At 37.7% G+C, this 22230-nt stretch overlaps 4 protein-coding genes across 4 annotated transcripts; 3 read left to right on the top strand and 1 right to left on the bottom strand.

Annotated features, from left to right (window-relative positions):
• Positions 1-978: 978 nt before the first annotated feature.
• Positions 979-4583, bottom strand: LOC121527916 (elongin-B-like). Its single transcript, XM_041814957.1, has 4 exons — positions 4468-4583; positions 3538-3672; positions 3273-3381; positions 979-1997 (listed from the first exon to the last, which is right to left on the bottom strand). The coding sequence occupies exons 1-4, from the start codon at positions 4468-4470 to the stop codon at positions 1885-1887; spliced, it is 360 nt and encodes a 119-aa protein (XP_041670891.1). The 5' UTR covers positions 4471-4583; the 3' UTR covers positions 979-1884.
• A 25-nt stretch (positions 4584-4608) lies between these two features.
• On the top strand, positions 4609-11252 carry pkmyt1 (protein kinase, membrane associated tyrosine/threonine 1). Its single transcript, XM_041814954.1, has 8 exons — positions 4609-4732; positions 5454-5873; positions 6131-6365; positions 6456-6735; positions 8547-8653; positions 9883-10055; positions 10163-10386; positions 10553-11252. Exons 2-8 carry the CDS (start codon positions 5496-5498, stop codon positions 10935-10937), a joined length of 1782 nt encoding a protein of 593 aa, XP_041670888.1. The 5' UTR covers positions 4609-4732; positions 5454-5495; the 3' UTR covers positions 10938-11252.
• A 1093-nt stretch (positions 11253-12345) lies between these two features.
• On the top strand, positions 12346-16048 carry LOC121528883 (zinc finger and SCAN domain-containing protein 21-like). Its single transcript, XM_041816527.1, has 3 exons — positions 12346-12477; positions 13711-13910; positions 13990-16048. The coding sequence occupies exons 2-3, from the start codon at positions 13721-13723 to the stop codon at positions 14868-14870; spliced, it is 1071 nt and encodes a 356-aa protein (XP_041672461.1). The 5' UTR covers positions 12346-12477; positions 13711-13720; the 3' UTR covers positions 14871-16048.
• Positions 16049-17125: 1077 nt separating this feature from the next.
• LOC121528882 (zinc finger and SCAN domain-containing protein 21-like) lies at positions 17126-19599 on the top strand. The gene is made up of 3 exons (XM_041816525.1): positions 17126-17418; positions 17925-18115; positions 18215-19599. The coding sequence occupies exons 2-3, from the start codon at positions 17926-17928 to the stop codon at positions 19153-19155; spliced, it is 1131 nt and encodes a 376-aa protein (XP_041672459.1). The 5' UTR covers positions 17126-17418; position 17925; the 3' UTR covers positions 19156-19599.
• The last annotated feature ends 2631 nt before the right edge of the window (positions 19600-22230 follow it).

Raw genomic sequence — 22230 nt, 5'->3', positions numbered from 1 at the left:
TTATTTTTTAATCATAGCATCTCTTCTTCTATTCCAAACAATGGCACAAAAGTTAAATATTTCTCATAAGAATTTAGTGCCAATTATGAACAATAAATTGAAAATGAGGACTGCATTTTAGGTGCTAGTATGTTTTTCATTATAGTAGTTGTGAAATGTCAAAGTTCAATAGAATTCCTGGTTTCATTTTGTTGTGCAACTTTTGACTTCTAACTTACTATAGTTGTGTCTCAATTTAGGGATAGCATCCTTTTACAGATCCAGCCTCCACAGACCATGCAAGCTAAACTATGATCAGTTTGGTCAATGGAGGTTTCCACGTGTCTCTAGCTGTACTTTACCCCATGGTTTCTAAATACTGCCACTGTCACCTAAAAACTACTGGCAGCTACCCCATGACTAGCTTATGCAGTTCTTTTAAAAGTGAGTTAAATTTTTAATTGTATTTTGAAAATGAATATTTGCAACTTTGTGAGTGAAAAAAACCCACATTACTTAAATTTTAAATTGCATGCCTCTGCAGCTCGAGAGTTCATGATCTCCTGCAATGAATTGGGATATGTCTTGGAGGACCAAGGGAGATGCGTTTGTCGGCAGCATTAATTAACTGATTATTAGGTTTATTTCATTCTAAGACCAAACATAACAAATCAAAACATAAAACCTCTAGCTTTGAATGTTAAGGAGTAGGATGAACATCAGAAGGGGCCCTTACATATCACAGCCTTTGATATGCCCCTATGAGATAATCCGTCTTCAAATGTGCCTTAAGAAGGATGCTGCCCCTGGATTGAGACCCAGCTTTTAACAATGAATTGGGACCGAACCATCAGTAATGTAACTCGTCAAATTTGTGACTAAAGCCAAAATGTCTCCTGTGAATACATTAAAGTGCCCGGCATCTTTAACACCAACTGTTTAAATCTCTCGAAATGTCGACACAAACTTTTGTTTCGAATAAAGAAACAGTCAGTCATGTAAAAAAGAAAACAGGAAAAAACTTTAATTAAGCAAGCTCACAGTTACAGGCTATGTTTGTGTGATTAGGGGAGGGGGCCACATTTATGTTGGTGACATGTGGTATATTTTTAAAAGGAAGTTGTAACATCAGAAATTCTTCTCCTGTTGACAGTGTATGTCACAAACAAATGTTCTTTGACCAAATAAAAAGTCCCTCTGTTGTCAAAGAGGTACCTGCCTTTGGTCTCAGTGCATTAAACACACAACAAAGAACTGACATACTGAAAACAAACAAAATGACAACATAAATGTACACACAAGAACCATAAAGACTTTCTTTCTTGGTATGAAATCAAATCAGAAATGTACAACAAAACTGGGAAAATCAGACCAAGGAAACTTAGTAGTTGAAGGTTCATCTGTTCATGTGAAAATAAAGCCTTTTTTTTTTAAACTTGTTCATGCAGTTTGCCGATTCAGACACCAGACTCCTTACCTACACGTGTTACTTCTAGATCACTGTGACACACAACTACGCCTTCACCTTTTCCAAAATATTAAAGATAATAATTAGAATAACTCACACTCACAAAACAATCATACTTTCCAAAACCAACTTCTTTACTCAAAATCTTTGAGCAGGTTGGTAATTAAGAGCAAAATCGAGGAGCAGAACTGCATGTGATGTGGGGACAAAAAGGTTAAAAATGATTTGTGAAGCTATTTTCAGGAGGAGGGGAGAGGTTGTGATGCTGGGATGATAGCATGAAGGTAACATGGATAGGTTTGGTTACCCTTAACGTCCCCATCCATCAACTTATATTATATTACATATTCTCCACCCTACTACTTCTCCACTGCAGTGAATCCACACACACCCATTTCCATCCTCCTCTCCACTGCTCGTTTCCTCTCTCCCCATCATCACTGCACGGCCTGCTCATTAGCAGTGCTACCCGAGTCCTGAGGCTTCATCACATCAGGGAGTTCTGGGGGGCTGGAGAAGGCCTCAATGTGAAGCTGTTCGAACATCTCGTCTGGAGGATAGAGAGGAGTAAAGAACACAGTGAACTCCACTGTGACAGCAGAGTCATGACTGGTAACGTGACTACTCTTCCTTAATAAAACAAACAAGTTGGAGATCTGCACCCTCTAAGAAGAGCCAAAATAATCTTAATCTTATGATCGAGGTCTTTGAAGTGAATAAAGTGTGAGCATGTCAAACATGAAAGCCAAGTTTGTTTATCTATATGCAGAAAGGGATCTGAATGCTTGCTTATCATTTATCTGGGGCAAATGCAATTCACCTAGGGCTAAGGCTATAATGATTACTGATTGACTGTAATATGCATTATTATCATTGCCAGGTTAATTGTTGGTGTGGCTGCTACTTTTATTCTGGATCTGTGTTTGAACTACAAAAACAGCTGTAAATAATTTCATCACTGTTGTACATATCAAATCTGTTACTTCAATTACTTATATCTATCTTTGTTTAAGATATGGTTTCTTCAGATCTAACCCTTAAGAAATTATGTTTTGTCATACATTTTGTCTCACACTTGATGCTCTTTTGTATTACTCTGGCTATACCTAGCACAAGAGTTATGTTCAGGATTCAAAATGCTTAAAAACTAAGAAAAATCTAAAAGTCTTTGGTCATATTTTAACCAAAAGGTGCCACAACAAAAACACTTGTCTAAATGTTATTGAAGTAGGTATAGATATTGTTATGTTAATACAATCACATAAAATTTAAACATATTTGTACTGTGATAACCCAATGCAAGACATAAAAATCCACTGACATTTTGTCTGGGGCTAAAATTCAATGAAAGATAGGATACTTAAGTCACTTGCTTTGCCTTGTTTATGTTAAATGTGTACAATTCAAAGAAAGACCCAGCAGTTACCCTAGCCATGGCTTCAGGCCACACATGTGATTTTTCAGAATGTGTCAAGAGTCAAAAGTAAATGCAGAAGAGAAAGCAAAACTAATTAAGTTTTACACACAAACACTATCTTTGTGTTGAGAAGACCTGAACTTTTTCATGTGTAACAAAAATGGTTAAAAGAGTCACAAGTAGCTCTAAAACCAGTTTAGATCCAACTTACTCTAACCCACTACACTGAACATCAGTGGTATTCAACTACTTCAGGAAAATTACCATTTCAGCCTGAATACAATCAATGCAGACAAACTGGCTGAAAGTTATAATGTTGATATAAACCATGCAGTCAGTCACTAAAATGCAAATTGGTGAACTATAAATATGATCCTAAAGAGTCAAAAAGTAACAAACAAAACATACCATTTATGCGGAAAGCCAGACCAACTGTAGCTGGGGCCTGAGGTCTGGCAGTCTGGTTAGTGAATCCACAATCACCAAGGGTTTTGCTGTCCTCTAGCAGCTGGTCATCCTGTGGATCAGAAGTTTAAAAAGTCAGAACATTTTCAAGTAGCCTGCATGAATTCACTCTGATAATGAACTCCAAAGCAGCGTATGAGACATTATTGTGCAATACTGAAGTTGTGTTGAGGAAACCAAGTTCATCTCTGTCCGACAGACAACTCACTTTGTAGAGCCTCTGGTCTTCAGGCGTTCTCTTAAGGATTCCTTCAACAATGCGCTTCAGCTCATACACTGTGGTGGACTCTTTGGCGTCTGTGAAGATTGTAGTCTTGTGACGCCGGATCATTAAGAACACGTCCTGAAAAGAAAAATAATCAGATTAACAATTATTCTATGGGCCATTCAGTTCATTGTACTGGCTTGAAAGACTAAAAATCAATGGTAGCTTTACAAGACAGTCAGTTCTGTAAGGCAGTAAATTTGAAGCCAGGTTAAGAGGTATCAATTCCTCTCCATTCGACAAAATGTAAAAACAGGCAGTGTCAGTGTGCCTCAGGCAACTATTCATAAAAAAAACCAACTAATTGATCTGTATGTCGACTAAACATGCCAGCAAAGCAAGATCATAAATAAATCTGTAGCCGTTTTTTTATTGTATTATTTTTCTATATTTAGTCATAGTAACTGCTACTCTAGACGTCTGTAACTGGTCATAAGCATTAAGCAGTGGCAAAGAGACGTCGATGTGAGCTAACCCTGAAGTGGACTACATGAAACAGCTTTAATTCAAAGAATAAAAATACTCCCGTCAGTTCAATTTAACGTATAAGTAGAGAACAATGACAGTAAACATCCAGCTAACCTGACAACACAAACTGGGTTAGTTGGCTTGCTAACGTTACATCATTTCCAAGGTTAGCCTTGCTAAGATAACTTCCCTAATAGCTGTAGCTCGATGGAAATGCTAACATAGCAAACCTAAAGTTAGCAGCAATGCTAGCTAGCTGGGTAGCAAACACACTCTGAAATCTACACTTAACCGACAGTTTGTTAGTTATTAAGACGTTAATATTTTAAACGAGCGCTGAACATTTACCATGTTTGAAGTAAGACAACATTCAAACAAAATTAAGGATATTATTAATAAAGTTACCATTTCAAGTGGTCAGCTAGCTAGCCAGTTGCGCCAGCCCTGTGTTGTGTGCAGCAGAACCCCAGACTGCACCGCTTGCGGAAATTGCGCAATACAGATACGTATTCCGTATTCACGATAGGCAGGTACGTAGCACTACGTATAGTTTTCAGAATTTGGCGCGAGGGTAGTTTTCATGCTTGACGGGTGTACTCGCTGCCTGAATAGGAAACAATGTCAACCTGAGCTCCACTGTGTTGAGGACTGTCGTCAACATTGGGATATGGTTTGTGTTTTAACATGACTTCACTGTACTTTATTAACTCTTATGTGTCAGTTACAGCTCGTTGTTTTATTGAGTGGTAGCTAACAAGCAAGGTAACGTTTTTATGTTGTTGACAGGGTCCGCCCTGAGGTAACGTTAGCTAAAATCTGTTTTGTTTTAATGACATTTCTCCTTAATAGCTAAATAAGAACAATACGTGCATGTTAATCCTTGTCATATTAACTTAATCCATTGCTTATTCAGAGAAGTAACTGAAATACGCATTACAGTCATAGTCTGACGTTGAATAACAACATGTACAGTGTTAGCTCAGATAACCTAGCTATATACTGTGTATCACATTCGACAGGTTAGTCCTACATAAAGTGAAATGCTATATAGCAATACCTGTTCTTCCAATAAGATGACCATTAGGGATAAGGGTAAGTTATTGGTGCAGAAAACCTGATAAACGAGATGTTCAGGTTCTCATAATGACCAATGAATGAGACCAAACTGCACAGAATAAGAGGAAACCTCATTAAAATGGCTTCATCTCACTCACACGGTTGACAGATGTGTTAATGTCTGAAATGAGTCTGTTTTGGTAGATCAACCACAGACTTAAAACAAGAGACAAGTATACTATGAAGTACAATGATGACAAGCAGTGCTAAACAAACATTCATGATATTTGTCAGCTACTGCAGCTAATGTTAACTTTTTCTTTTAATTGTTACAGGTCTGTTTCTCCAGACAAAGGAACTAGAAACAAAGTCCCTGAATGATGTCAGTGGCAGTGGAAACCAACATGCCCAGGGTGCCTCTTCCTATCCCGGCCCACTTCTCCCAAGCAGAGCAGTCCTTCTCCCTCAAAAAGCGCAAACCCCCTTGTTCCTCGTCGTCTACATCCAACTCATCGTACTCCTCCCCTCCTCGGCTCTCATATTCTATGCCCCCACTGCCACCATCCAAGGGATGCCCTCCTCTGAGCAGGATGTTTCCCCAGCATCCATCCCCTTTCACACCCTTGTCCTGTTCCCTTAGTAAGTCTCCACCTCCTAGTTCTGTTTATGATCCCAACAAGCAGCAGTCCTACTTTAACCAATGCTTCACTAATCTGGGGCTGGTAGGAAGAGGATCATTCGGAGAGGTCTACAAGGTGAGGGAAACAATAATGCCACTAAATGCATATCTTTTCATTTGTTATCTTTTTCCTGTTTAAAACATTGGTTTAAGTTGAAAAAAGTCATGTAACCGTTTTTGATCATATCTTGACAGTTTGAACGTCTGTGCTGTGGTTTTTGTACAAGCAAGGCTCACAGTCAAAAATATTCCTAAACTATAATTTTCCCCCTAACCTAGATTGATTTTAGATGATTAAAAGGCAAGACCTTGACGTTTCCTTTATTTTTTCAGGTGCAAAACAACAAGGATGGTCGACAGTATGCAGTTAAACGCTCGGCTCATCGCTTTAGAGGCAAGAGTGAGAGGAACCGGAGTGTGAGGGAAGCCAGAAACCATGAGCGCCTATGTCCTCACCCTCACATCCTGGATTTTGTGGCAGCTTGGGAGGAGTGCGGCCGTCTTTACATTCAGACAGAGCTTTGCAGCACCAGTTTGCTGCTACATGCTGAGAGCCAGCCTGGCCCAGGTGAGTTGGAAACCGATGGAAAAAAAATGAGTGATAGAATATGCAGACAAAAAAGAAAACATTTTCTTTGTTGTGAAAATTTTAATCCAGATGAGCCTGCAGCATGGGCTTACCTGTGCGACCTTCTCTCTGCACTACAACACCTGCACTCTCATGGTTTTGTGCATCTGGACCTCAAGCCCGCCAATGTCCTCATGACTGACTCAGGTCGTCTCAAGCTGGGGGACTTTGGGTTGCTGCTTGAGTTCAAACAGAGGAGTACAGAACTCTTAGAGCACAAAGGGGAAGAGGATGCCCAGGAGGGAGATCCAAGGTACATGGCGCCTGAGCTTCTCCGTGGGAAATATGGACCTGCTGCTGATGTATTCAGGTACAAATAAGATAAATAGTAATAAAAAAGGATGATCATCTATATATAGTAGGGGTGTGACGAGATCTTGTGCCACAAGATCTCACGACATCAAAACGCCATGAGATGTCTCATCGACGTGAAAATCATCTCGCAAGATCAGTATTGCCCAGAAAGATCACTAAGATGCCCTTGACACTTTAAAAGTGTTGGTTTGACAGTTAATGAAGAAACAGCAGATCCGTGACCCATTCAGTCGCCACTCCATCCCCCCGTTGCCTCCTCTGCGTGCGCTACTCTGAGCCGCATGTGATCCGCCAATGCATAATAAGTTAATAATAATGGTCCGAAATGATGAAATGCTGCTGCTGGAAACCTGTGCAGTCTCTGCGAGTTTGTGTATGCTCACAGACTTGCTCATAGTGTCGCTATTTGTGAGTTTGTAGCTTTGATTCAGTCGTTGTTTCGTCAATTCTCTCTCTCATCTCACCGGCTGTCAGTCACACATCCGTCAGCTGTTGGCTGTGCTATCATCAGTCAGAAACTTAACATGTGGAGCGCAACAGATCATTGTATTCTGAAGTGGTAAATTTAGCATATAAAACTCTGTTTAAGCGCCATAGAGTCAACTGTTAGCTCCAAAAAGCGAAGTTCTAGTCCCAGGTTAATGCGCCTTGTTTGTTGTCTGACAGTAGGCAGAGCAGAGACACACACTCGCTCACCAAAGCACACATATTAAGGCACATCTGTGCGTTGTGTCCAACATTGTCAAAACTCATATGATAAAAAAGACCACAAAACAATAAAATAATCTGTTTCTCTAGATTACTGTAAAAACAAACAAATGTGTTATTGACAGAAATATTTCTTTTGAGTGTTTAAATATGGATGTCCTTAAAGAGGATGAGAAAAAAGTTTGATTTTACTGCTGCAGCTCTTTATATTTTAGTCTGTTGTAAACAGTGATTAAAGTACTTTCAAGATAATGTAAATGCTTTAATTATTATTACTATTACTATTATTATTATTATTGTAACAATGGGTGCATAGTGTAGTAAAATAAAGATGTAGTAGACTACGGAAATGAAAGGTCTGATTTGAAGAGCATTAAAACATACAGTTTGAGTCAGAGTTAGACAAACTGTGTGTAAGCATTGACAGCCTTTTCAGTACTAGAGGTGTTAGTTAAAACATTTCTGAATAGACCTGAATGCTTTGCAATTATGACTTTCAGCCATATAAAAGACATATTTTACATTCATAACTTTTTTTTCTCAAATTTAAAATAACGTCAAAAATCTCATCTGGTGAGACAAGCATCTCGTTACACCCCTAATAAATATTAGGGGTGGGAATCCCTTGTGGCCCAAGGATACGATATAATAACAATACTTGGGTCACAATTTGATATTATTGTGATTTTAAACATTTCGCAATACAGTGAGTATTGCAATACCATATATTGCGACATATTGTGATCTACACCATTTTTTAAAAACTTTTTAGCTGATTTAGCATTAGTCTTGCCCTCATGTTTGCCGTATCTCTGAAGTATTTTATTTTCATGTAGCACTTCTTGCAAACCTCATGTGTCATGTCCATCTCATTCGTGCCCTGCTTGCATTTCTAATGTCCTTCCCCTGGTGCTGCCATATTGGTTGTACTAATTTTCTCCTGCTGACCTCACTGGACAAATGAAGTCTTATACAATTGATTTTATTTTTCCATTATAATAAACTTCAGTTCATATTAGCAATTAACTTGAATATACTTGAACTTGAATATATATATTATGAAATCTGCATACATTTTGTTCAATTCTTCTCTTTCAGTTTGGGTGTTTCTATCCTGGAGCTGGCTTGTAATATTGAGGTCCCTAATGGAGGAGACGGCTGGCAGCAGCTCAGACAAGGCTGCCTCCCATCTGAGTTCACCAGTGGTAAGCTTCACTTCCTTTGAAGTTCTGATATGTTGTTTTTTTATCAAGAATGTGGTGTGATTCTGCATTTATCATTTATTTGAAAAGATGAAAGCTATCCAAAAAAAAGAGACAAAAAAGAGGACACAAGACGAGATCATGAGATGGAGCAGAAATATTAATCACAATACAGGAAAGGAACAAATTGATGCTTAAAGGACACAAGGTATGGGGGTTAATGCCAAATATAAAATGGTGAATATTGAACTATTTCCCTGCATTGACCAACAGAAAGAAATATTTTGAATGTGCTTAACATGTTAACAGTATTTGTGCATTTAAACACTTACCAGTAATTTATTTTGGATTAGTTTTGTCTACTTTATTTTCTTTGCAGTGTTCCTGCATTTTAGTAGGGGCCATACTGCTGTATCCCTTGCCAACTCCATCCCTATGACTGCAGTTTGGAGCCATTATAAAAAAGTATGAAAAATTAAAAGAAGACTAGAAAAAGCTCCAAATTTTAGATTATAAAGCCTCAGATTTAAAAAGATAAAAAATATAAAGTGAAAAGTTTCAAACTTTTTTAAACTTAAAAAAATTAGTTTTGTTTCTCATGAATTTTGCCCTTGAAATTAATTTGAAAATTCTGAGTTTTGTAATAGAAATTTGTTAGGGATTTATATTTGATTTTTTCCCATATCTGAACTTCTTTTAACTGATGCCGAAACATACCAAACCTTTTCATGGTAAAAACCACAAAGTCTTTTCTGTATTAAAATTGATCTGTCATTGCAAATTAATTCTCCTAAAATAGCAGTTTTGCATGGTGCTTCCATGAGACTATCATGACAAAGTGCTTGAAATAAAGTAATAAAAACACATTTTTCTCTTGTGCAAGAAAAATTGAATTAGCTTTAATACTGCAGCTGTAGTCCTTCAAGTACACTGTAAAGTTCAAGGAATGGGGATGAAAAAAGAAAACTTGAGCTGAGGTAGGTCCATCAATTCTTTTAACCGCACAAACTTATTCAGAAAGTCTGGAAATATGTGGAGCAGAAATGGTCACATTTGTTGGTACCAATACTTTTTGAGCTAGTATCTGCCAATACTGATATAATGCTGATATTATTGTGCTTACTCAAAATTCATGACTAGTTTTAACATTTAAAAATAGCCCTAATATGCTGTTGTACATCCATGCATTATTTTTATGCAGATGTTACCACTTTCATGTGTATTTTTTGTAGGTTTGTCAGCTGAGCTTCAGACTGTACTGCAGCTGATGCTGGCACCAGATCCGTCTGACAGGCCGACGGTCTCAGAGCTCCTCGCCCTCCCCTCTGTTTGGAAACACAGGTGCAAAAGACGTGTTTACCTCTTGGTGGCTGAGACCATGCTGACACTGACCTCACTCTTTAAGGTAAAACAGTTAGCTCTGGATTGAAACATTTATCATAGCTTTGACAAGGGTAACTTTGCTTCTTTCTATCAAAAGACCTTTAAAATTTTATGGTCTTTTTCTTGTAGTCTGTCGTGCTCTTTAGCTGCCGACTGTTCTCCTTCCTTCCTACTCCTGCCTTTCTCCCTCACTGGACAAAGCCAGTTCCCTGCACTCCTCCTAAAGACAGCTGGGACAGGGATCTAACCCTGCCCCTCAGCGCCATGCATGCTGACTCAGGGAGTCCAGAAGACGATGCAGTGTTTTTGTTGGATCCCACAGATGCTGAGCTTTCCCCCACCTTCTTAAACAGGTAGACAAACATTGCATGAATAAAGTTGTCGGCCTGTCTGTTTGTTCTGGGGCCACTGAATGATTTAGTTAAATGACAAACAGCATACCTAGCTGTCAGGAACTTATATTTTAGTTAAACACCCTGGTTTATTTTAACCTTTATTTTTGTTTCCCTCATTCCACAGGGTCAAATCCAGATTATCTGTGGAAAGCACATCAACTCCTCTCCCGGCTTCACCGACGCACAATCATCACAGTCCTGCCCACACACCCACTCACTCAAATATGAGCGACTGGCTCTCCTGTAATTTAGCGCACACGCCCTCCAGTATTCACTCCAATGGTTCCTGCCACACTCTTACACCCAGCGTGAGCCTGATACATGCTGGGATTAATTCACACAGCATGAATGAAAACTCCACACACAGCCAACACTCTTCATCCACCAGGTCCTCGCAGAGACGAGGCTGCAGCTGGGTCCGGAGCGAAGAGTCCTTACCCCGACCCAACATTGAACCAAAGAACCTGCTTAGCCTGTTTGAAGATACAACACTGGAGGGAGAGCCATGAGTTAACTGCCTGGGGGTGATGGGTTTTCACTTTAAAATGCTGTCAAGCTGATTAATGTATTCATGTAACAGGTTTACTGCTTAGTCTGTAAAAAGCTGTTGCTGTTTTGTAGCTGTCCTACAGCAGCTTCTTTTAATGTGTAATGTTTAAAATTTAGGGACGAGGGGTTGACTATACTATCAGATCTTTAAGCACTTTTTATGTTTGCAATCTGTTGCTGAAATAACAAGGCATGTTGAGTTGTTTAATAAGTTATGACTACATATTATCCTGTACCTCATGAGTGAAAAGAAAATAAAATGAGGAGGGAAATGATCAAAATTTTGTTGTAGGTTTTTGTGTTTTTGAACTTAAAATTCCCAAATTATGAGCAGCACTGGACCATTTTTAGAATTTGTTTTGGCTGTGTGTTAGTCAGTTGTTGGGGGTCTTTGCACACTAAGAAGTGGTGTTAAGAGAGGTATGATTCCATGAAAATGAAGATGTTTTTTTTATTTCAGAGGACCCACCGTCCCTCCCAAATTCCCAATCAGATTCCCTAAAATTTACAAATGCATGTCCCAAATTTCAATAAAAATATTTAAAAATGTCAAGGTAAATTCTCCCTTCCAAAATTCAAAGCAAATTCCCATGAAAATGCCAAAAATGACACTCCTCTAAATACAAACATCCCCCTAATGGAAAATATCCACACAAATTTCCTAAAACTTAAAAGACATTACCTAAAATTTCTATAGAACTTAATGTGTTTAAAAAGTATCCCATAAAAAATAATCCTACATTTCTCGGTATAATCCCAAATGTTTCAGTGAAACTTTATCATGAAACATCAACATTCCAAAAAAAAAAAAAACAATTCTATGTAAATTCCAGAAAATTTTCAAGCACATTCAACAGAAAATCTTAGGTATAAAAACATCCAAAAACAATCTTAAAAATGAAGGAAAATTCCCTCCAAACATGAAATTTCCATCAAAATTCTTGAAAATGTAGGACATCCCAACTCAAATTCCAAATCAAATTCCCCCAAAAATTACAAATGTATTTCCCAATTTCCATGAAATTACAGAGATATTTCGAAATAAATTCCACCCAAAAGTCTAAAGCAAATTACCATGAAAATGCAATACAGACATCTCCAAAATGATCAGAAAATCCAAAACTATTCGCATAAATTCCCTTACAGTTCCATGTAAATTGTTTAGCAACATTTGAAGCAAATCATTTCAGTGGGCATTCCAGAAAATAATCCCAACACTTTCCAATGACAGAAATTATTTCAATATTGTAGAAAAGCCAAAATGCCTTATCCTGTGCAGGGTATGTTTTTCGTCCGTACCACTAGATGTCAGCAACGCGCATGTTCCTACGAATACGAAACCGGAAATGCTACACCAAATGAAGCCAAGCGGACTCACTACCTAACGTCATGAAACGGGACTTCACATCCATATAAACAATGCGATGATTTTTCAAATCAGGATCACGTATAGATAATCTTTATCAAGGATTTATCAAGGATTGTCAGCCTGCACATCAGGTTTGAGATACGCTGCTTCTAGGATTCTCTGTTTGTTTGAGGTCTCGAGGCTTTCGTTGGAGTCTCCTTTTACGTATCGCAATATGTTTAGCTTTTGCATTTTTTTACAATAGTTTTCTTCTCTGCTCCTCTGAAAATGTGTTAATTCCCACAACCCACCAATATGGATTACTTTATTGGAATTAACTTTAAATTTGTCTTTAATTATGTTTATATTATACTAAAGCTCTACAAAAACTATAATAGATTCTAAAATCCAGAGGTCTCTCCAGAAGCAAGACCTCTGCAAGGTTGAAAGTTCAAAGGGCCTCTTTGGGTCAAAAACTAATCTGCAGACTATTGCTTTTACAAACCCAACACCTCTTACAGTCATAAGAGGGTGGACAGTGAGCTACAACCTGATTCCCATCAGCACCAGCTGTCCTCTACACTGGCTCCATGTACAGCCAGTAGGGACTGTCTACAAGTGCAGTACCGCAGAAAGATACAAATATGTTAAAGCACTTTACATTTGATAGGTGCAGCATCAGCAATATCTCACCAAACGCTTATTGTTCCTTTAATATCCTATAATAACTAGTTTGAAAGTTAGACCTTCACAAATCTATGTGGATTTTTACATAACAAATATACACAGTAACCATCTGATTAAACATGTAGTGTCACCCAAATGTCTTTACCCATACATGATCTCCCAGAGGGGACACTAGAATGTTTAGTAAGTAGCTATTGTATATCTTTTATCTTTACGAAATCTCTAAAATTATGTAGAAATACTTTTTTCCCATATTTGTGAGGTGATAAGGTTTGACGGTGTCGTTAGCTGATGTGTGTGTGGTTTTGTTGTTGTTGTTGTTGTTTTTTACCACTATTATACCACATCATATTATCAGCTTGTAGCTCACTGTCCACCTCAAGGTGGTACCTAGGATGAAAGGACAAAATTGCATTGCAATCCAGAATTAATACACAAGAATACAGAAGTTTTGCAAGGTACATTAAAAACAAACATGAAGTATGACATCTTGGTGACTCCCCAGTTTTACACTATTTGATGGTAAAATTGTGTAATTATTTGAGTCCCAGTTAATCTGTATGTTTGCAAATGCTTCTACAGAATAGAGTCTTTTAGTAACTGATCATTTGTTAGTTAACTTCAGGCTTCACACTTTTTTTTTTTTTTTTTCTGCTAACATAAGCACAGTTATAATCACATTTTCTCCATATATTCAGGTCAATAAAGATGTCCAAACTGGAGCGTCTGAATTCCCGAGTGGAAAAGTTACTGTCTAAAGCCGTGCAGGAAGTTCTGGAGGTGGTGAAAGAGACAGTATCAGAGTACCAGGAGAAAACTGCCCGAACACAGAGAGAGAACAACAGTCTGAAGAGGAGGCTGCAAGAGCTGCAGGAGAGCTTAAGACTGGAAAGCAATGGTAGATCAACTCTTAAGTTTTTCTTATAATTCTTGTAATAAATATCAAAACTGTTTGATAAAATCTTCTGTTTTTTTAGGTATTGCAACACAAACACCCCCTGCTGCCAGGCAATCTAATGCTGAGATTAACTCCATGGAAGGGGACCAGAATGAAGAACAGGAAGAGGACATCAAACTTGTTACCCCTTGTGACAGTGCAGCGATTTGTCTGTCATATGACCATGAGACATCCGTCACATCACAATTCACCTCCTCTCTTTCCTGTGGAGCCACAACCAGTTCACATTTAAATGGCGATAACTTTTCTGATCCAAGAATGCCAAAAACAGAGACTGAAAATGGACTTTTAGCAGTAATTTCAAACCATGTGATAGGTACCAGTGCAGCTGTAAACTCTGAGAAAGGCAATCCAGTTAAAGAAGAGGCTGTGGTGGAAGAATATGTCATACACAACACAAGTTACTCACATGGTGAGGCTGAAAGAACAGCTGCATCCTCACATGCACCAAACATAGAGCCTCATCAGGCCTATTCAGGACTTTGTAATGAGACAGAGCTGGTCTTCTGTCTAAACCAGAATAACACAGAAGAACCATTAGGTCAAAGATACAACAATATGACCAGAACATGTGAAGAAAAGCAGTTCGTTGCACAGAAGAACTCCAAAGCTGGAGGTTCTGGCTTAAGAATTTTCCAAAGAAGCGTCAGAAAACACTACTGCTGCCCACTCTGTGGCCGCACCTTCAGACATGCAGGCGACTACAAAAAACACAGCCGTGTACACACTGGGGAGAAGCCATACTGCTGCTCAGTGTGTGGGAAGAAATTCAGTCAGTCAGGATATCTCACGGTTCACCTGCGCTACCACACGGGAGAGAAACCGTTCAGATGCAGCCACTGTGGCAAAAGTTTTAGTCACTCGAGTAATATGAAGAAACACCAGCAGACTCATTTGTGAGCCTGCAGTGTATCCAGATGTTTTTTTACACATGTTGTTCATATTGCTGCCTGTTTCCTGCAACAGATGAAAGAATCATTTAACAGAAGTTACGCCTTTATAACATTAAAATGTCAAGCACGGTCCAATATTGATTTTTTTAATCTGATGTTAAAACTAAATAGACAAGCGGGAATATCAGTGTAAAGACTAAAAATTTCTATATAGTAATTGTCCGATCTAAAAAATTACACCTGAGGGTAGGTGTCAGGTAAATTGATTAAATTATTTCATATTCTACTCTATAAAGATTCTAAGTGATTTATATTTTGGTTGTTAAATTAAGAAAAGTCAAATTTATTGTTGAAAAAAATGCTACAGGAAAGAGTCTTTGAAATGAGACAGTGATTGGCACAGAGCTTTAGATATTCACTCCAAAGAATGCAGCTCCTAATCTTGGACATACCTAGGGATGAGACACCAGAAGTCCATCCAAGGAGCTTTAATCCTGCAAAAAAAATGAATCATATTTGATACTATACAATTATAATTAATTGGTTTATCAAATATGAGTCATTTGACTATCAAATTTGATTCATTAGCATTTTTGAGTCCTCAGCAATCCCATTGAGATATTTTTTCCCCCATAAAACCGGATGAATACAACCAGATACATGCAGTGCACAAATAATGTACAAGGAACAGAGCACACTACACCACCTTGTGAAGTATTATTATGTCAATTCGTCTGATGTAAGCAGTTACTTGTTTTAAGAAAGGTGCAGGTATTATAAGTTCGCTTCATCCTGCTCCTTTCCAATCACTGTATTGGAATGAATAAATAAAATGAAAAATGAAAATGAAAAAATAAAGTACAGCAAAATTTAGGAAAGTCTCTTGAGTGACAGAAATGTGATTTTGCATGAACATTTTCACCAATTCTGAAAAAGGTAAAAGAAAATAATCTAATGAAGTTGTTACTAATATTAAAAAAAGCAAGTTACAATTAAATAATTTTTTGGCTTTTTTTATAGTAAAATTATGTTGAAAATATGTGCATCCATCTTGGTATACCAGGTCATAAAGGTAAAAATGTTGGTATTGAATGATTATTAGCTATTTCAGGTGGTTTTGTCAATTATTTTTGCACAATAAAGTAATGTTTTCTCTTTTGCATATTAAATAGATTAAAGACTTAAACGACATGATTTGTCATATTTGAAGTGGAAACTGGGAACAATTATCGGGGATATTGTTTTTTTTAATATACACAATCTGTAGTAACATGGTTAAATATGAGTTGTTGTATTTTTGCATGAGTCAATTGCTCATAACTTTCCTTCCCCGACTTAATTTTCACTTGAACAGTTACATTTTAAAATGATGTGAGACAAAGATGCTAACAAAAACAACAACCAATGGGTCAATAAAGGTCAGAATGAAATTATGTTTTTATTTTAAGTGAAACATTTTTTAACTGGCAGAAAAAAATTACACCTGATGTATCAAATATGATACAACTCATACATGCAATATCAACTTCTCACTTTAAATTCAGAGAATTGGGGTTTTAATGACAATTATTTGATGTTTGGCCTGTAAAGAATTCAATATCTTTTTTGTGAATGTTATTTCTGGGAAAATGTCACAATAATTTCCTTATCAAATTAATTTGGTGCCCCATGTGGTAATATTTGTATGAACACTTTTCTTTTACAATGATTCTGTATAACCAAAACTCGAAAAATATAGCCGGTCATTTCTGACTTCTGCACACTTGAGAACATAAAGTAAACTGTAGAGTTTACTATGATTCAGTGCATTGATAGCATGGTCCTTCTGTAACTGATCTGAGAGTTCATTATCAGTGATACAATAAAATTCAGCAGCGAGAGAGACATGCCATACAGCCCTGTGGTAAAATAAAATATGGAAAAGCAAAAGCAGACACTTCCAGAGGAAACAAGTCACAAAAAGGTCACATTCACAAATATTTATTATAATTATTATTATTGATTTATTAGATAAAACATTAATTTTCAGCCTCTCATTTCAGCAGCAAGCTACATACATTCGCTATGTTCATAAAAGCATTGCCAAATGTGCAGGCGTATCTAAAAATCAGATATCACCGCAAATGGTACAGAATAGAAAAAATGAAGACATCCAATTCTTAATTTAATCTACAGTTATCCAGTAATAGCATTTGAATTTTCTTGGGACTCGTGTTTGGAAAGCCAATGGCTGCACAAAACTTTGTGGTTTGAGTTTTATTTTGAAATATGTCCGTATGTGCCGGAAATGATTCAGGTACTCTGTCCGGGTGTCGGGACTTGTTTGGTTCTGGCTGCTTTCTGATTTTGCCTTGTTACCGATATTTTTATTGTTGTTTGTATTGAAGTCCTCAGACAGAAATTAAAGGATCCCTCTTGTTTACGACACAATGAAATAGCAGTTTTATTTGTGGTTTAAACACAAAACAAACAAACAAAACACGGAGTGAGCTAATGTAGCTAACAATAGCTACCCACGTTACGTTGCACGCGCTAACTTCACGGCTAGCTTGCAGGTAACGTTTCTTCCTGTTTTACTCAGAAAACTTGAACAAATGTTTGCTGAGCGAATGAAAGGGGGTGTTTTTTTGATGGAAGTATGTTTTGCTTTGAGATTGATGTCAAATAAACCTCCCACTTTCGTTTTAATCCCCGACGTACTTGGTAAAAATCATCCTCAAGCTAGTATGTAACTTAGCGAAACAGTTTAAAATGGTTTTCAGGTCGACCCTGTGCTGGGAAAATGCGAATAGATTGATAAAATACCCCCAGGGACTAATCTGTTACCCTGGAATGACTGTACACCCCAGAAAGTCGAGCAAATTTAGTTTGCCATGTATCTTAACGCTATTGCTATGAAGAACCTGTAAGAAATGTGGATATAAAAGAGTCAATTTCTGCCATTGAAGTTGACATCAGGGCAATAAAAGGAAAAAATCTTAAGTAACATTTTGATTTACATTGCATCCTTTTCACAGGCTTATAAATAAGTAGTCTGACCATTTGGCTGATTTTATTTCAGGATGTCTAAACTTGAAAGATTGAATGCTCGTGTGGCAAAATTGTTGACTGAAGCCGTGGCTGAGGTTCTGGAGGTGGTGAAAGAGACTGTGTCAGAATACAAAGACAAAACTGCTCGAACACAGAGAGAAAATGAGAGTCTGAAGAGGAGACTGCAGGAGCTTCAGGAACAGATAGCAAGAGGCAGCACAGGTAATTTTTTGGGGTATTTATCATTTCACCCAATGCTATGTTAACATATTTGTGATCTAGTAAAAATATAACACTTAACTTTTGTTTCTCCTCTCACAGCTGCTTCAACTACATGTAGTCCAGTAACAGAAGAAAAGGAAATCACACAGACTCAAGAGGAGGATGCGGGCCTTTCTTTGAGGCAAAATGCAGAACCCTGTCTTCAAGAGCAAAAGAATGAAGTTAGCCACAAGCCTGACTACGAGGTAAAGCAGGAATCAAAACAACAAGGAAGCTGTGATGACATTAAATTACAGTCTGAATGCAGCTTGGCACAAGCATCCGAAGATTTCCAAGCACCATCAAAGGAGTTGGCACACATTGTTAAGGAGGCAACAACTGTTAACACATCACAAATTGCAAATAGGAGTGCCAGCACTGTCTCCTCTATTACTACATTTACCCCACTCCCTGAAACATCACTTGGGGTGAACCTGGCTGTTATCAAAAGTGAGCCAGAACCATCAGACAGTACAGCATCAGAACAGCCACCTGTTCAGGAGCAGTTCAGTGGATGTGTAGATTTAAGCTGTAACTCATCACGTTTCAACCCTGCTGAGCTGCACAGGCCCCAAGTCAGCACTGAATCCCACAGACTTGTCTTTGCCCACTCGAATCATGCCATACCAAGGAGGCATGGATTTGCAAAAACCAACAGGACTGCTTTGGACGGAAGAAAAATCAGAATGGAGCACTTGAGGAGAGAGGAACCACACATGTGTGTTGTGTGTGGAAAGTCGTTTAGCAGGGTTGGGAACTTGAGAATCCACCAGCGCTGTCACACGGGAGAAAAACCATATGGCTGCATTCAGTGTGGGAGGCGTTTTAGTCAGGCAGGGGACCTTAAAAAACACAAAAGGGTCCACACAGGGGAGAAACCGTACTATTGCAACCATTGCGGAAAGAGCTTCAGTCGGGGGGAGAACCTGAAGCGACATCAGAAGATTCATATTGGTGAGATTTTACAGTTACAGCAAGTGTGGAGAGAACAGCAGCAATGATTATTAAGCTAGCATCACTGCAAATAAGCACACTCACTGTGAACAATCTGTGAAGAAACATTTTTGCTCCTTTATGATAAACTGTGGGATTGAATAAAAGCCTCCTGGTAAGCATTTGGAATAGTTACAAGGGGTTACTTAGTTCTGTGCTATACCGCTAGTTGTGTACTACCTATGCTGTTTTTTCTGTCCCTATGATCATGTCAAAACAGGGCTATACAAGGCAAACATTTAACCAAAGAGGCTAACCCTTTACAGATACACAAATATAAGTGCAACCTGTCCTTTGTGATGCCAGCCTGGTATTATTTTTAATCAATGAGATTTGTTACGCCATCTAACCTCAATCCAACCCACTGCTATAATGAGCTGCCCTGAAAACCATCAGGGTTTTTAATGGAGACTCAGCTAATTGGTTTAAAGATTTATGGGGTTTTTGTTTGTTTGTTTGTGTTTTTTTTGGGGCTATGCCCTAATGTAGATAGTATAGTGGGTAGAGTCAAAAACTGGCTGGGAGAGACCGGGGAATGACATGGGGGAAAGGAGCTGTAAGCTGTAGGTTCACATCATGGACATCAGACTACATCACCCCTATTGAGATCATTTAGGAGCAAGTAACCTCAAATTGCTATATGGTGATAAAGCTCTCTTGGTCATGTGGCAGAGCCAGTTCTTAAATGTTTGATATGTGATTCTGATTACTATTGTTGGCACTTTTCAAAATTCTGTACAGCATGATTGTCATTTTGAATGCCTGATTGCCTGGAATGATTGATGCTTGCTGGATCTATTTATTGCAGATTTATATAGAATGTTTAAGAAAATAGTTTGTCTAGTAAAAGTAATAAATTAATTTATTTCCATTACAGCAGGCTGAGTCATATTTCACATGTTAGTTGGGTAATTTTCTGTAGGCTTAAATATGTGAGAAATGATCACATGCAGCCACTTGACTGGCATCTGATGATGGGGATTTTCACAGAAAAGGCAAAAACTGCACTTCTGACTTAACAGTTCATAGGGTAACACAGAAGAAGTGAAACAGCTATACTAGGGTTGTCCAACAATAAAATTCTTAACCACATTTAGTCTTAGAAAATCTTCAGTTAAATGTACTAACATGGACCTAATTATGATTAATGCTGACATCATTTAAACACAGACACTAAATTAAAAAGAGAGTGAAGAATATGTAAGTTGCATCCCCGATCTCATTTAGCCAATTCTTGCATACATAAATGTCGGCCCTCACAAGTTAAGGTGGTGCCTCAAGTATTGATGAGGCAAAGTACACACAAAGACCTGCTATGTGATTACAAAGCATAAACAGTATGTACCAAGATTTAGGCTAAACCTAGTACAGTACATCAATTAACCCTTTTACTCCTGTTGAAGCACACTTTACATGACCATAATTGCATGACCGTTTGTGCTATCGGAAAAATTCAAACAGTTTCTGAAAGCTAAGAAACTGTGCTTTACAGCCAGCATGCGGTTATTTTTATTTATTTTTATTTATTATTTCTGTAATTCCCCTTTTTCCCACTAAGATTCCAGCATAAAGTTCCCCCGTTTTTTGTGTTTCTTCATTTTAAACTGTTTAAACACAACATGCAGTAATATGTAAATAACTGCCATATATTAAAAGTTCTAAGTATTGTGGAAAAATGGGCAAAAGCATGTACTCACAGGACATTTTCTGGGCCTTTTATGGTTAAATTAAGAAAAGAGCCCAGAAACTCAGTTTTAATTTAAACAGTTAAAAAAAACACTTTTTAAACATGCAGTACATTGTACACAACTGCCAGATATTAAAGTACTCTAGAATAATGGGCAAAAGCAGTTACAAGACACTTTATGTGTGATTTATAGTTACAATAAGAACGTGTCCAGAGGCTCAGGAGTTAAAGGGTTAATGTGAACACAGTAAAGTGTAAAATATGAAAACAGTATACCACAACATCTACCTGTTTCTAGAAGTATCAAACAAATTGAGGAATTACATATGAAGTATAGTACACTCGGTTGCATTCTACTAGCACAGCAAAAGTAGTCATGCTAATTCTGGTGCAGTACATCAAACCCTACAAGTTGTACAAACCCAATTCCAAAAAAGTTGAGACATTGTTAAAAATGTAAATAAAAAATATGCAATTCATTGCTAATCTCATAAACCCATACTTTATTCACAATAGAACATAAAACAACATATCTGCTAAAATTTTTCATGAAAAATAGTTATTTTAAATTTGATTGTTGTGACACTTCTTTAAAAAGTAGGGATGGAGCAAAAAAGGAAAAGCATTTCACAGCTAATTGGGTTAATTGGCAACAGGTCAGTAACTTGACTGGGTATAAAAGGAGCATTTTATAGAGGCAGAGCCTCTCAAAAGTAAAGATGGACAGAGGTTCACCAATCAGTTAAAAAAGCTTTGCCTAAGCATGTGTAACAATTTCAGAAAAATGTTCCTCAATGTAAAATTGCAAAGACTTTTACTATGCCACCATCTACAGTACATAACAACATATCGTCCAAAGATTCAGAGAATCTCAGGGCACAGTGGTCGATTTTGGATGCTTATGATCTTTTGACCCTCAGGTAGCACTGCATCAAAAAAAGGCATGATTCTGTACTGGAAATCACTGCATGGGCTCAGGAACACTTCATGAAATCATTATCTGTCAACACAATTGGCTGTGCCATCTACAAATGCAAGTTAAAGCTGTATCAGTTAAAGAGTTATTCATATGTGAATACAATCCAGAAATGCGACCATCTCCTCTGGGGCAAAGCTCATTTAAAAAGAAAGTGAGGCAAAATGGAAAACTGTTCTGTGATCAGATGACTCAAAAATTGAAATTCTTTTTGGAGACCACTGTTGCTGAGTCTTGCAGACTGAAGAGGAAAAGGACTATCCAGCTTGTTATTAGCACACAGTTCAGAACCTGCATGTTAGATAGTTTGGGGTTGCATTAGTGCCTACGACATGGGCAGCTTACTCATCTTTAAAAACACTATCAATGATGGAAAGTATATGGAGGTTTGAACAACATGCTCCCTTCCAGACTATATCT

Source organism: Cheilinus undulatus, linkage group 20 (genome assembly GCF_018320785.1).
Source record: "Cheilinus undulatus linkage group 20, ASM1832078v1, whole genome shotgun sequence".
Taxonomy (NCBI): domain Eukaryota; kingdom Metazoa; phylum Chordata; class Actinopteri; order Labriformes; family Labridae; genus Cheilinus; species Cheilinus undulatus.
This window is presented reverse-complemented; position numbering and strand designations above follow the sequence as displayed.